Source organism: Phyllobates terribilis, unplaced genomic scaffold (genome assembly GCF_046119375.1).
Source record: "Phyllobates terribilis strain yellow unplaced genomic scaffold, ASM4611937v1 Scaffold_7__3_contigs__length_470593459, whole genome shotgun sequence".
Classification (NCBI taxonomy): Eukaryota; Metazoa; Chordata; class Amphibia; order Anura; family Dendrobatidae; genus Phyllobates; species Phyllobates terribilis.
This window is the reverse complement of record NW_027362767.1, coordinates 272705608-272720556: the sequence shown is the minus strand read 5'-3', so window position 1 is coordinate 272720556 and position 14949 is coordinate 272705608. Positions and strand designations below refer to the sequence as shown.

At 56.8% G+C, this 14949-nt stretch overlaps 1 protein-coding gene across 1 annotated transcript in view; it reads right to left on the bottom strand.

The window, feature by feature from the left end:
- Positions 1 to 484: 484 nt before the first annotated feature.
- AGPAT2 (1-acylglycerol-3-phosphate O-acyltransferase 2) overlaps positions 485 to 14949 on the bottom strand; it is a 50395-nt gene continuing 35930 nt past the window's right edge. Inside the window, exons 4-6 of the mRNA XM_073640757.1 lie at positions 7946 to 8041; positions 7389 to 7461; positions 485 to 2941 (exon numbers count right to left, since the gene is read on the bottom strand). Of these exons, the coding sequence (XP_073496858.1) occupies positions 2778 to 2941; positions 7389 to 7461; positions 7946 to 8041 (333 nt within the window). The 3' untranslated portion in view covers positions 485 to 2777. The remainder of the gene's footprint in view (positions 2942 to 7388; positions 7462 to 7945; positions 8042 to 14949) is intronic.

The window sequence follows — 14949 nt, the reverse complement described above, 5'->3', positions numbered from 1 at the left end:
TTTAATGCCTAGCAACGAGCAGAGAATGGTCACAAGTAGGGATGAGTGAATCAACTCACAAGACTCTGGTCTGACGGCCACGTCAACAATCTATGGCCGCTGGACGAGAGCCCTGTGAACAGCCTCTTCTGATTAGTAGGACTGGCACAGCATCATGCCTAGGTTATGATATAATAATGATATCACGTAAAGCTTACCACTCAGAAGAGGCATCGGGGAGTACAGCAGGTAAGAGACGTTTCCCAAGTTTCCGTCCGGCGACAGCAGAGTATTTACTAATTTATTAGCTCATTTGTAGTCACAAAGAATATAAAAGAGTAAGTGTGGCGAGGGATCACTGCAGGTTGGTGTGGGGTTACCCTTTAGGGCATGTGCACATGACATTTTTTAGACACTGGTGTACTCAGGCAGATTATGGCGCGGGTCCACCTGAATGACACCATGTGCACATACCCTTCAAGAAAGTACTGAGGCAGACACAATGTAAAGAATGGCATTTGGTTTGCTTTAATGAAGGCACTTTGGTTTTATGAACATCTGCTACAAACAAAGGGCAAGTCACCGACTCCACTAAAATTATCAGAAACCATTGTGGAAGATCCCAGTACGTGCCACAGGAAACCCTCTTCCCCATCCCAATTTCACAGGATTCCGCTGGTAATGTCATTACAGACCATGCAACCATTATACCCTTCAAGACCAGGGACATTTTTTCAATTTGGTGCTTTAGTTTTTTTCCTATCTTCCAAGAGTTGTAACTTTTTTTCTGTTTACATCGCTGAACGAGACTTGTTTGCAGTGCAAGTTGTAGTTTAGAATAATACCATTCACTGTACATTACAATATACTGAAAAGGGAGAAAAAAATTGCAAGTGGGATGAAATGGTGAAAAAAAACTAACCCTGCTGGGGCAAATGGTGAGCCAGTGCATCAGTTACATGTCATTGACAGAGACATGCAAATGGTTAACCGCAGCAATCAGAGCTCTGCTGCTGTTAGCCGGCATCCACTGCATGTTGGAGGAGCCAGCACAGAAGGCCCATATGTGCGAAGGGGTTAAAGAGGCCTGCACTTCTGGGTACCTCTGTCCTCAATTTGTACCCCAAAGGTGTAGCTTTAATGTTTGGCTCCTGATGATGGTTGGGTAGTTGGTTTTGGCTGCGAGGTTGAGGCAGGCAGACTGTGGGATCCCTTTATGTTCACAAGAGGAAGATACGCTTGTGGATTCTTAGATTTGCAGCACTGTGGCTGAGATTTTACCAAATTATCAACATCCTGCGCAAAGCATCTGCAGGGTAAAATGACCATTCACGCGGGCTGTCAATTTACACACGAGCACAGGGTGAAATATATGGGAAATCTAGAAACCTTTCTGCTATGAAATCCACGGGGGAAAAAAAAAATCCTGCTTGACATTATGCAGTTTTTGCTGCTGCTACGTCAGTCCTGTAAGAACGTCACTACATATAAATATCACAAATTTTCTGTGAATATTTAATACAACTGACGGGATATCTGCAGAAGAATCCAGATTCTGCTGCTTACATGTATGGGATGGATATCAGTCGCAGACTATTTTCCAACAAACCTGCTCCGTGTGACTATAACCATAAAAGATAAAGTTCCATTACATGGCCACTTGTAAGTTCTGACATAAGTGAATGGTCCCCTGTGTGTGGATTTCACCTTTAAGATCGGATTACTATAACAAATCCTTGGCATCATCCATATATACAAAGTATAGAAGGACTGGTGTGAGCAGGGCAGACAGCTTAATAGCATGGAATCAATTAGGACCATGATACACAGAATACAGCTTCATTCTGTAATTAGAAACTATTACTCTTAAGACTTTCTGTCATTAGGGCTGCAGGTTCACTGCAAAATAAAGCATGGATGCCTCTGCACTAGGAAGAGCTCTGCCTGTACAGCGGCTGCTCTAGGTGCCCACACAAGGCAATGATTAGTAGTGAATGGTCCTATGGGTAACAAACTTTTGTAATAAACATTCAGCCATCATAAATACTTGCAAATTTATGGAAGCGGATATCTATTGGTGTGTATGCCACTTCAATCATAGTCTCAAGTACTGAATCATACTGGTCTTATTGGGGTTAGGGTTACATGTCTAAATCTGTGGCCTCCACAGAAGAGCAGCTCCTCATTCAATAAGTTTATGCCCCCCATGACAGTCTATTAAATAAACAATAAAACATACATATATATAGTTGGTGCCTGGAGACCCTCCCACTCCGCTCAGTGTTTGTAATCTTGCCCCTAAATGAACAATTGACACTATAAGGGCTAACCCTGCTGTCATCCAGTGCAAGTTTGGTATCACGGAGACCTTGCTGGGGTATACCATAGTCTGGCATCACAGAGGTCTCAATCTTCAGGCATCAAAACTATTTGGCACCGCCAGGTCTTCAGATCTGGTTAAATGTGACTTTTGGCCACTTGTGCAGAAAATTGGTTCAGTCTCTAAAATACTTCAGAATAAAAAGGTACCAGTACTAACCTTTCCTATCGCTGATACAACAGATAAAGACATACAGTCAAGTCCCAGGGAAAAATTTTACCTGCAGGAAGGGAACAGGTCCAGGATCGGTGACAACATGTCAGTAAAATTGTGAGATTGTGATGTCTTCAATGTTTCTTACACACAAAGCAATGAAGCAGCTTGGATTATTTTGTACCTTCTGAAGTACATAAAACCTTGGTGGCACCTCCGATTCTTAGTCCTAGGGTGGCTGGGTCTCAGTCTGTTATCACCATATTTATTGGCTTGAAGTGTTATGCTGGATGGGTGTGTAAGGTTTACCCGAGAGTCTGAAGAAGACCTGCCTCATCTCATGGAAGCATCGCTCCGTCAAGTCTGCAATGTCCTCTTCCTTCACTCCTGAAATGTCTATTTTCGGAAGGATTTCTACTTTGATTATTCCTGAAAAGATAAGGAAACTAAAATTAAAAAAAAAAAAACAAGCATGTCATGAGGCAAATAATTATAGAAACTAAAGTCTCCAGGGCACTGAAATACTTAAAAGTGGCAATAGAACAGGCAGATGCCATAGAAGATAAAGATGGGTTTGGGCAAGGCCCCGTGTAATGACCAGGCTGGTATCCCTGTGCCTGGAATGATCGCATGCAGGAATATAAACCAAGAGGAAGAAAAAAGTCTGCAGAGCATGGAAAAGGAATTGCGCCTTTATAGGGACTTTTTTGCCATCAGGGACATCCAAGGCAGACATGTTTAAACTGAGGTGCCAAACTAAGCATACTGCCCAGTGTCGGCAGCAGAATGTTGCGCGATGAGGCAGTTTTTGTATCAATGACATACAATGCGGTTTCCTTCACGGGTGCCACACTACTGCACAGAAAAAAGGCCTGGTAATCTACTTCCGTATTATGCAAAGAAAACTTGATGAAAAGTGCAACTAAAGGAATTTGATATAGTGCTGGACGATGCACCCATAGGTCAGATGGCACTCAACAAGCAACTGGGGAAAAGCCAATGGTCGACCTGAGTATGACCAATGCTCATGACGGGCCAGGGTCAAAGCCGCAAGGATGTCTTGGTGCCGATATCGCTTGGAGAAGATCAAAAGATGCAGAGATATCAAAGTTCACAACTTGGAATGTACGAACCATGAACCAAGGCAAACTGGACATCGTCAACACTGAAATGGACAGAACAGAACTCTACTTTCTCTGCATTAGCAAACGAAGATGGACTCAATCTGGACATTTCCTGTCAAACGAACATTGGAGTCTACTATTCTGGCAATGATAACCGCAGAAGAAACTGTGTCGCTTTTATTCTCGACAGAATATTGTCCTGCAATACAACGCAGTCAGTGGTAGAGTCATTTCGATACGACTACAAGTAGCGCCAATCCATGTCACAGTTATACCAGTCTACTCACCAACAACAGATGCCAGGGAGGAGGATGGTGAACTAGTCTATGATCAAGTTCAAGAACAAAACGCCAAAACAAGACTTACTCATTACTTGAGACTTGAATGCCAAAGTGGGCCACGGCAAACATGAAACCGTTGTTGGAAACTTTGGACTTGGTGAACGAAAAGAGGCCGGAGGAAGATTCATTGACTTTTGTAGGACAAATCAACTGTACATCATGAACACCTTCTTCCAAAATCACAAACAGAGACCCTACACATGTACATCACCGAATGGGGCCTATAAGAATCAGATTGACTGCATATGTGTTTGCCAAAGATGGAGATCGTCGATCAGTACCGTGAAAACGAGGCCAAGAGCTGACTGTGGAACTAATCTTGAAATTTTGACAGCAAAGATTAGAGTCAAGCTGCGCAATCGGACTAGACAACAGGCCATTTTCAACTTCGATTTAACCAACATACCTGAAGTTTTTTGGAACGGTCTGAACAACAGATTTACATCACTGGGCAGGGATGAAAGAAAGCCTGAGGAATTATGGACAGACAAAGACTTCTTTATGAAGAAGCCAGTAAGACAATAAACAAGAGGCAGAAGAGACCCCAGCAGCCATGGTTAATAGAACCTAAAGATGATCAAAGAAAGACGAATGGCAAAGGCAAAAGGTAACTAGCAGGACACACAACCTCAGTAAAAGACTAAAGAGAGCCATTCGAGCAGACAAAGAACTTTATTACCAAAAGATATGTATAGAGATAGAAAACGAACATCTGATGAGCAAGACCAGAAAAGCATACCTAAAAATCAAAGAGATACAGCAAAAGTTTCAACTAAGACTGGGCATGTTGAAAGACGCCAACCGGAACAAACTAACTGAGCCAGTACAGGTCAAGGAAAGATGGAAAGAGTACACAGAGCACCTCTACAAGAATGACTCAGTGATATGGAAAGAAACTGAGACTGTAAATGATAGAGAGCTGAACATCCTGAAAGAAAAGTTGTTGCTGCGATAAAGCTTCTGTCAAACAACAAAGTGCCTGGATGTGACAATATTGCAATAGAGCTAATAAAGTCTTCTGAAGCAGCAGTTGATGTCATCACATGGCAGTATTAACAGATGTGGACAAACTGTAAATGGCCCAAGGACTGGACAAGATCGGTGTATATTCCTATTCCGAAGAAGGGAGATGCTACCGACTGTGGAAACTATTGCTATTGCACTCATACCTCATGCCAGCAAAATACTGCTGAAGACCCTACAAGGATGGTTACAGCCTTAAGACACCCAGACGCAGACGCCTTGAAAAGGCAGAGGAACAAGAGATGCAATAGGCCAAAAATACAACAAGGAGATCTATTTCTGCTTCATCAACTACAGCAATGCCTTCGATTGTGCTGCTCACCAGAAACTTTGGAATGCCATGAAGGATATGGGTGTGCCGAACCAGCAGCCTCATTAGGAACCTTTACATCGACCAAGAAGAAACAGTTCAAACGTGGCACGGCATGGTTCAAAGTCGAGCGAGGCTTCAGACAAGGCTGCATACTGTCACAATTTCTCTTCAATTTATATGCAGAATCTATTTTCAGGAAGGCTGGACTTGCCAAAATGCAGACAATACAACATTGATACCAACAAGCGTAGATGGAATGAAGGATTTATTATGGAGCGTCAAGATGGAAAGTTCGAACATGGGACAGCTACTTAACACAAAGAAGACAAAGATATTGACTACTGCAAGGTACGACTGGGACACATTTGAGATGGATGGCAACGAACTGGAAGTTGTAAAGGACTTCAACCTACTCGGATCAATGATCACTCAATATGCAGCGATTACACTGGAAGTCAATAAGAGAATAGCAGTGGGCACATCAACAATGAAAGAAGTGGACAAGGTCTTCAAATAGAGAAACATTTCAATGGTGACGAAGACACGCTCGTAGAGTCTGTTTTTTTCTGTAGAAATATATAGATGCGGAACCTGGACGATAAAGAAAAAAAAGACAGAAGAAGAATTGACGCCTTCGAAATGTGGTGCTGGAGAAGGATGTTATTATTAATACCATGGATGGCAAGAAGAACAAACAAATAAATCTTGGAACAAATCAAGCCAGACATGTCACTTGAAGCAAGGATCACCAAACTACAACTTGCCCACTTTGGACATATCATACGAAGAGCGCAATCACTGGACAAAGACAAGGCGAAAACCAGCAACCCGATTGCTTGATTCTATCAAGATAACGGCAAAGAAGACCCTGGTGGACCTATCTAGGCTTGCACAAGATGGATCTTTCTACAGATCGTTCATCCATCAAGATGCCACGGCTCGAGATCGAGCCGAACGCCATTAAATAATAATAATAGGGATTGCAGAGCTTGGTCGCCACATGGACAGAGAAGCAGGACATACATGGATATCTTTCTAGTCATAAATGGACCTGGGTTTGTGCCGCCTACATATCTAGTGACATCTACTAGTACATCAAGGAACAAGAATCAGACCGTAATGACCTTTGGATCCAGCAGATCTATGGGTGATTGGGGTTTACATGTGATGATTTGTCTGTGCAGGATGAAGACATATATAACGCTATAAGTAAAAGGAATGGTGAGCCGCACAGTCATGTGTTTCCCGTCTACAGCCATTATCAGTATAGCACTCCCATAAACAACCCAAACTTTCTTATGGGACCAGCACCTCAAACAAATATTTCAGAAATGAAATCTTATATCAATGTTAAAGATTCAGGGCAGATCTTATGTAAGAAAAAATGGATGTGTGATGTGTCAGAGAATCCAGCAGGGGGCAGCCATCATCCTTCACTCATTCCCCATGGCTCTACAGCCTGGGATCACCATGTATCCGAGTGCGAGACAAATCTCTGCAGGTCCCTCCAGTGATCAAGTCCCCACAAGCCGCAGAGAGCAGATAATTCCCCCACACCTCCTCAGGGAAGATGGAGAACTAGAGAACAGATGCCACCCACAAAATAGGCTGAGGAGCTATATGTCAGCATCCCATCACATGCAATCACTCACAATCTCGGTGTCTTGTCACATACATGTCTCCTCACTGTGACACGCTTAACATGTCGCTCTCTGCAAGGAGAAATGTTACCCCTTAGATACCGGTCTGACGCCTCTCACCCAGTCAATCCAGAACTCACACTTTGCACTGACGAGGGGCAGTACCCTGAAACACTGTGTCTGCAAATTGAGTTTCTGGCTTATATCCTAAGTCATGTGATAAGGATCGTTAAAGGGTCACTATTGACTTTTAGGATTGCTACTTCCTGTAGGTGGCACTAGAGTTCTGGTCCTCTTCTTCTCTGAAGAGACAATTTGCATACAATCTGGTCACACACAATCTCGGCATCTCGTCACACACAATCTGGTCGCACAATTTCGGCATCTTGTCACATACAATCTGGTCACACACAATCTTAGCGTCTCATCACATACCGCCTGTGAATAAAGTCTTCTTCCTGTCATAGAAGCTGGTGAAGGAGGAATAAACCACTGGGATGATGGGAGCCTAGAAAAGCACAAGGAACCAAAAAGAATTAAATGGACTGGAAATCTAAATTAGAAAGTGTGTGATACAATATTAATGAGCTTCTGTATCTAATCCAATTGTGTGATACTGTCTGCTGAGCTGTGTATCTAATCCTATCATGTGGGATACAATTGTGGAGAATCACACAGTACTACATTCCTCATCATGAAATGTTAATGAATTTTATGACAGAACCAATAAATCTGTGTTCAAAGGAAAGCAGATTTACAACCAATATGGCGGCCACTACCACTCACTCAACAGTAAATAATACTATCATCTACGATGACTGAGATGTGGCCCTAGAACGTGGTAACGGTCACAGACTGGCCTGTCTTCCCGGTCTCTGCGTTGCCTTCCATAATACATGACATTCTCCACACCCCATTCATAGGTTTGACCACAGACTGTCTACATACTAAATCCTATTAAGTGTCCATGATGATTATCGCCGGGTTCTTACCTTCGCCTGAAAAGCAAGATGAAAAGCTCCTTTCTTGAATGGCAGCAGATCTCCACTGTTATTCCGGGTCCCCTCAGGATACACCCAGACTTTCAGCTGCAGGAGATAAAGAAGTGTCAGTGCGGAGATGACGAGGAGAGGCAGACGGCGGAGAAGCAGACGGCGGAGAGGCAGACGACAGAGGGTGGAGAGGCAGACGGCGGAGGGCGGAGAGGCAGACGGCGGAGGGCGGAGAGGCAGACGGCGGAGGGCGGAGAGGCAGACGGCGGAGAGGCAGACGACGGAGGGCGGAGAGGCAGACGACGGAGAGGCAGACGACAGAGGGTGGAGAGGCAGACGGCGGAGGTCGGAGAGGCAGACGGCGGAGGGCGGAGAGGCAGACGGCGGAGAGGCAGACGACGGAGGGCGGAGAGGCAGACGACGGAGAGGCAGACGGCGGAGAAGCAGACGGCGGAGAGGCAGACGACAGAGGGTGGAGAGGCAGACGGCGGAGGTCGGAGAGGCAGACGGCGGAGGGCAGAGAGGCAGACGGCGGAGGGCGGAGAGGCAGACGACGGAGGGCGGAGAGGCAGACGACGGAGAGGCAGACGGCGGAGAAGCAGACGGCGGAGAGGCAGACGGCGGAGAGGCAGACGACAGAGGGGAGGAGAGGCAGACGGCGGAGAGGCAGACGGCGGAGGGCGGAGAGGCAGACGGCGGAGGGCGGAGAGGCAGACGGCGGAGGGCGGAGAGGCAGACGGCGGAGGGCGGAGAGGCAGACGGCGGAGGGCGGAGAGGCAGACGACGGAGGGCGGAGAGGCAGACGACGGAGAGGCAGACGACAGAGGGTGGAGAGGCAGACGGCGGAGGTCGGAGAGGCAGACGGCGGAGGGCGGAGAGGCAGACGGCGGAGGGCGGAGAGGCAGACGGCGGAGAGGCAGACGGCGGAGGGCGGAGAGGCAGAGAGGCAGACGGCGGAGAGGCAGACGGCGGAGGGCGGAGAGGCAGACGACGGAGGGCGGAGAGGCAGACGACGGAGGGCGGAGAGGCAGACGGCGGAGGGCGGAGAGGCAGACGGCGGAGGGCGGAGAGGCAGACGACGGAGGGCGGAGAGGCAGACGACGGAGGGCGGAGAGGCAGAGAGGCAGACGGCGGAGAGGCAGAGAGGCAGACGGCGGAGGGCGGAGAGGCAGACGGCGGAGAGGCAGACGGCGGAGGGCGGAGAGGCAGACGGCGGAGAGGCAGACGGCGGAGAGGCAGACGGCGGAGAGGCAGACGGCGGAGGGCGGAGAGGCAGACGGCGGAGAGGCAGACGGCGGAGGGCGGAGAGGCAGACAGGCAGACGGCGGAGGGCGGAGAGGCAGACGGCGGAGGGCGGAGAGGCAGACGGCGGAGGGCGGAGAGGCAGACGGCGGAGAGGCAGACGACGGAGGGCGGAGAGGCAGACGGCGGAGGGCGGAGAGGCAGACGGCGGAGAGGCAGACGGCGGAGGGCGGAGAGGCAGACGGCGGAGAGGCAGAGGGCGGAGAGGCAGAGAGGCAGACGGCGGAGGGCGGAGAGGCAGACGGCGGAGAGGCAGACGGCGGAGGGCGGAGAGGCAGACGGCGGAGAGGCAGACGGCGGAGGGCGGAGAGGCAGACGGCGGAGGGCGGAGAGGCAGACGGCGGAGGGCGGAGAGGCAGACGGCGGAGGGCGGAGAGGCAGACGGCGGAGAGGCAGACGGCGGAGAGGCAGACGACGGAGGGCGGAGAGGCAGACGGCGGAGAGGCAGACGGCGGAGGGCGGAGAGGCAGAGAGGCAGACGGCGGAGAGGCAGACGGCGGAGGGCGGAGAGGCAGACGGCGGAGAGGCAGACGGCGGAGAGGCAGACGATGGAGGGCGGAGAGGCAGACGACGGAGGTCGGAGAGGCAGACGACGGAGGTCGGAGAGGCAGACGGCGGAGAGGCAGACGGCGGAGGGCGGAGAGGCAGACGGCGGAGAGGCAGACGGCGGAGAGGCAGACGGCGGAGAGGCAGACGACGGAGGTCGGAGAGGCAGACGACGGAGGTCGGAGAGGCAGACGGCGGAGAGGCAGACGGCGGAGGGCGGAGAGGCAGACGGCGGAGAGGCAGACGGCGGAGAGGCAGACGGCGGAGAGGCAGACGGCGGAGGGCGGAGAGGCAGACGACAGAGGGCGGAGAGGCAGACGACAGAGGGCGGAGAGGCAGACGACAGAGGGCGGAGAGGCAGACGACAGAGGGCGGAGAGGCAGACGACAGAGGGCGGAGAGGCAGACGACAGAGGGCGGAGAGGCAGACGACAGAGGGCGGAGAGGCAGACGACAGAGGGCGGAGAGGCAGACGACAGAGGGCGGAGAGGCAGACGACAGAGGGCGGAGAGGCAGACGACAGAGGGCGGAGAGGCAGACGACAGAGGGCGGAGAGGCAGACGACAGAGGGCGGAGAGGCAGACGACAGAGGGCGGAGAGGCAGACGACAGAGGGCGGAGAGGCAGACGACAGAGGGCGGAGAGGCAGACGACAGGGCGGAGAGGCAGACGACAGAGGGCGGAGAGGCAGACGACAGAGGGCGGAGAGGCAGACGACAGAGGGCGGAGAGGCAGACGACAGAGGGCGGAGAGGCAGACGACAGAGGGCGGAGAGGCAGACGACAGAGGGCGGAGAGGCAGACGACAGAGGGCGGAGAGGCAGACGACGGAGGGCGGAGAGGCAGACGACGGAGGGCGGAGAGGCAGACGACGGAGGGCGGAGAGGCAGACGACGGAGGGCGGAGAGGCAGACGGCGGAGGGCGGAGAGGCAGACGGCGGAGGGCGGAGAGGCAGACGGCGGAGGGCGGAGAGGCAGACGGCGGAGGGCGGAGAGGCAGACGACGGAGGGCGGAGAGGCAGACGGCGGAGAGGCAGACGGCGGAGGGCGGAGAGGCAGACGGCGGAGGGCGGAGAGGCAGACGGCGGAGAGGCAGACGGCGGAGAGGCAGACGGCGGAGGGCGGAGAGGCAGACGGCGGAGAGGCAGACGGCGGAGGGCGGAGAGGCAGACGGCGGAGAGGCAGACGGCGGAGAGGCAGACGGCGGAGGGCGGAGAGGCAGACGACGGAGGGCGGAGAGGCAGACGACGGAGGGCGGAGAGGCAGACGGCGGAGAGGCAGACGGCGGAGGGCGGAGAGGCAGACGGCGGAGGGCGGAGAGGCAGACGGCGGAGAGGCAGACGGCGGAGGGCGGAGAGGCAGACGGCGGAGAGGCAGACGGCGGAGGGTGGAGAGGCAGACGGCGGAGGGCGGAGAGGCAGACGGCGGAGAGGCAGACGGCGGAGAGGCAGACGACGGAGGGCGGAGAGGCAGACGGCGGAGAGGCAGACGGCGGAGGGCGGAGAGGCAGAGAGGCAGACGGCGGAGGGCGGAGAGGCAGACGGCGGAGAGGCAGACGGCGGAGGGCGGAGAGGCAGACGGCGGAGAGGCAGACGGCGGAGGGCGGAGAGGCAGACGACGGAGGGCGGAGAGGCAGACGACGGAGGGCGGAGAGGCAGACGACGGAGGGCGGAGAGGCAGACGACGGAGGGCGGAGAGGCAGACGACGGAGGGCGGAGAGGCAGACGGCGGAGAGGCAGACGGCGGAGGGCGGAGAGGCAGAGAGGCAGACGGCGGAGGGCGGAGAGGCAGATGGCGGAGAGGCAGACGGCGGAGAGGCAGACGGCGGAGAGGCAGACGGCGGAGGGCGGAGAGGCAGACGGCGGAGAGGCAGACGGCGGAGAGGCAGACGGCGGAGAGGCAGACGGCGGAGAGGCAGACGGCGGAGGGCGGAGAGGCAGACGACAGAGGGCGGAGAGGCAGACGACAGAGGGCGGAGAGGCAGACGACAGAGGGCGGAGAGGCAGACGACAGAGGGCGGAGAGGCAGACGACAGAGGGCGGAGAGGCAGACGACGGAGAGGCAGACGACGGAGGGCGGAGAGGCAGACGGCGGAGGGCGGAGAGGCAGACGGCGGAGGGCGGAGAGGCAGACGGCGGAGGGCGGAGAGGCAGACGGCGGAGAGGCAGACGGCGGAGGGCGGAGAGGCAGACGGCGGAGAGGCAGACGACGGAGGGCGGAGAGGCAGACGACGGAGGTCGGAGAGGCAGACGGCGGAGGGCGGAGAGGCAGACGGCGGAGAGGCAGACGGCGGAGAGGCAGACGACGGAGGGCGGAGAGGCAGACGGCGGAGAGGCAGACGGCGGAGAGGCAGACGGCGGAGAGGCAGACGACGGAGGGCGGAGAGGCAGACGACGGAGGGCGGAGAGGCAGACGACGGAGGGCGGAGAGGCAGACGACGGAGGGCGGAGAGGCAGACGACGGAGGGCGGAGAGGCAGACGGCGGAGAGGCAGAGAGGCAGACGGCGGAGGGCGGAGAGGCAGACGGCGGAGAGGCAGACGGCGGAGGGCGGAGAGGCAGACGGCGGAGAGGCAGACGGCGGAGGGCGGAGAGGCAGACGGCGGAGGGCGGAGAGGCAGACGGCGGAGGGCGGAGAGGCAGACGGCGGAGGGCGGAGAGGCAGACGGCGGAGGGCGGAGAGGCAGACGGCGGAGAGGCAGACGGCGGAGAGGCAGACGGCGGAGAGGCAGACGACGGAGGGCGGAGAGGCAGACGGCGGAGAGGCAGACGGCGGAGGGCGGAGAGGCAGAGGCAGACGGCGGAGAGGCAGACGGCGGAGAGGCAGACGGCGGAGGGCGGAGAGGCAGACGACGGAGGGCGGAGAGGCAGACGACGGAGGGCGGAGAGGCAGACGGCGGAGGGCGGAGAGGCAGACGGCGGAGGGCGGAGAGGCAGACGGCGGAGAGGCAGACGGCGGAGAGGCAGACGGTGGAGAGGCAGACGGCGGAGAGGCAGACGGCGGAGAGGCAGACGGCGGAGGGCGGAGAGGCAGACAGCGGAGGGCGGAGAGGCAGACAGCGGAGGGCGGAGAGGCAGACAGCGGAGGGCGGAGAGGCAGACAGCGGAGGGCGGAGAGGCAGACGACGGAGGGCGGAGAGGCAGACGACGGAGGGCGGAGAGGCAGACGACGGAGGGCGGAGAGGCAGACGACGGAGAGGCAGACGACGGAGAGGCAGACGACGGAGGTCGGAGAGGCAGACGGCGGAGAGGCAGACGGCGGAGAGGCAGACGACAGAGGGCGGAGAGGCAGACGACAGAGGGCGGAGAGGCAGACGACAGAGGGCGGAGAGGCAGACGACAGAGGGCGGAGAGGCAGACGACAGAGGGCGGAGAGGCAGACGACGGAGAGGCAGACGACGGAGGGCGGAGAGGCAGACGGCGGAGGGCGGAGAGGCAGACTGCGGAGGGCGGAGAGGCAGACGGCGGAGGGCGGAGAGGCAGACGGCGGAGAGGCAGACGGCGGAGGGTGGAGAGGCAGACGGCGGAGAGGCAGACGACGGAGGGCGGAGAGGCAGACAACGGAGGTCGGAGAGGCAGACGGCGGAGAGGCAGACGGCGGAGGGCGGAGAGGCAGACGGCGGAGAGGCAGACGGCGGAGAGGCAGACGGCGGAGGGTGGAGAGGCAGACGGCGGAGAGGCAGACGGCGGAGAGGCAGACGGCGGAGGGCGGAGAGGCAGACGGCGGAGAGGCAGACGGCGGAGAGGCAGACGGCGGAGGGTGGAGAGGCAGACGACAGAGGGCGGAGAGGCAGACGACAGAGGGCGGAGAGGCAGACGACAGAGGGCGGAGAGGCAGACGACAGAGGGCGGAGAGGCAGACGACAGAGGGCGGAGAGGCAGACGACAGAGGGCGGAGAGGCAGACGACAGAGAGCGGAGAGGCAGACGACGGAGGGCGGAGAGGCAGACGACAGAGAGCGGAGAGGCAGACGACGGAGGGCGGAGAGGCAGACGACGGAGAGGCAGACGACGGAGGGCGGAGAGGCAGACGGCGGAGGGCGGAGAGGCAGACGGCGGAGAGGCAGACGGCGGAGAGGCAGACGGCGGAGAGGCAGACGGCGGAGGGCGGAGAGGCAGACGACGGAGGGCGGAGAGGCAGACGACGGAGAGGCAGACGACGGAGGGCGGAGAGGCAGACGGCGGAGGGCGGAGAGGCAGACGGCGGAGAGGCAGACGGCGGAGAGGCAGACGGCGGAGAGGCAGACGACGGAGGGCGGAGAGGCAGACGACGGAGGTCGGAGAGGCAGACGGCGGAGGGCGGAGAGGCAGACGGCGGAGAGGCAGACGGCGGAGAGGCAGACGGCGGAGGGCGGAGAGGCAGACGGCGGAGAGGCAGACGACGGAGGGCGGAGAGGCAGACGACGGAGGGCGGAGAGGCAGACGGCGGAGAGGCAGACGGCGGAGAGGCAGACGGCGGAGAGGCAGACGGCGGAGGGCGGAGAGGCGGAGGGCGGAGAGGCAGACGGCGGAGGGCGGAGAGGCAGACGGCGGAGAGGCAGACGGCGGAGGGCGGAGAGGCAGAGAGGCAGACGGCGGAGGGCGGAGAGGCAGACGGCGGAGAGGCAGACGGCGGAGGGCGGAGAGGCAGACGGCAGAGAGGCAGACGGCGGAGGGCGGAGAGGCAGACGGCGGAGAGGCAGACGGCGGAGAGGCAGACGACGGAGGGCGGAGAGGCAGACGGCGGAGAGGCAGACGGCGGAGGGTGGAGAGGCAGAGAGGCAGACGGCGGAGGGCGGAGAGGCAGACGGCGGAGAGGCAGACGGCGGAGAGGCAGACGGCGGAGAGGCAGACGGCGGAGGGCGGAGAGGCAGACGACGGAGAGGCAGACGACGGAGGTCGGAGAGGCAGACGACGGAGGTCGGAGAGGCAGACGGCGGAGAGGCAGACGGCGGAGGGCGGAGAGGCAGACGGCGGAGGGCGGAGAGGCAGACGGCGGAGAGGCAGACGGCGGAGAGGCAGACGGCGGAGAGGCAGACGGCGGAGAGGCAGACGGCGGAGGGCGGAGAGGCAGACGGCGGAGGGCGGAGAGGCAGACAGCGGAGGGCGGAGAGGCAGACAGCGGAGGGCGGAGAGGCAGACGACGGAGGGCGGAGAGGCAGACGGCGGAGAGGCAGACGGCG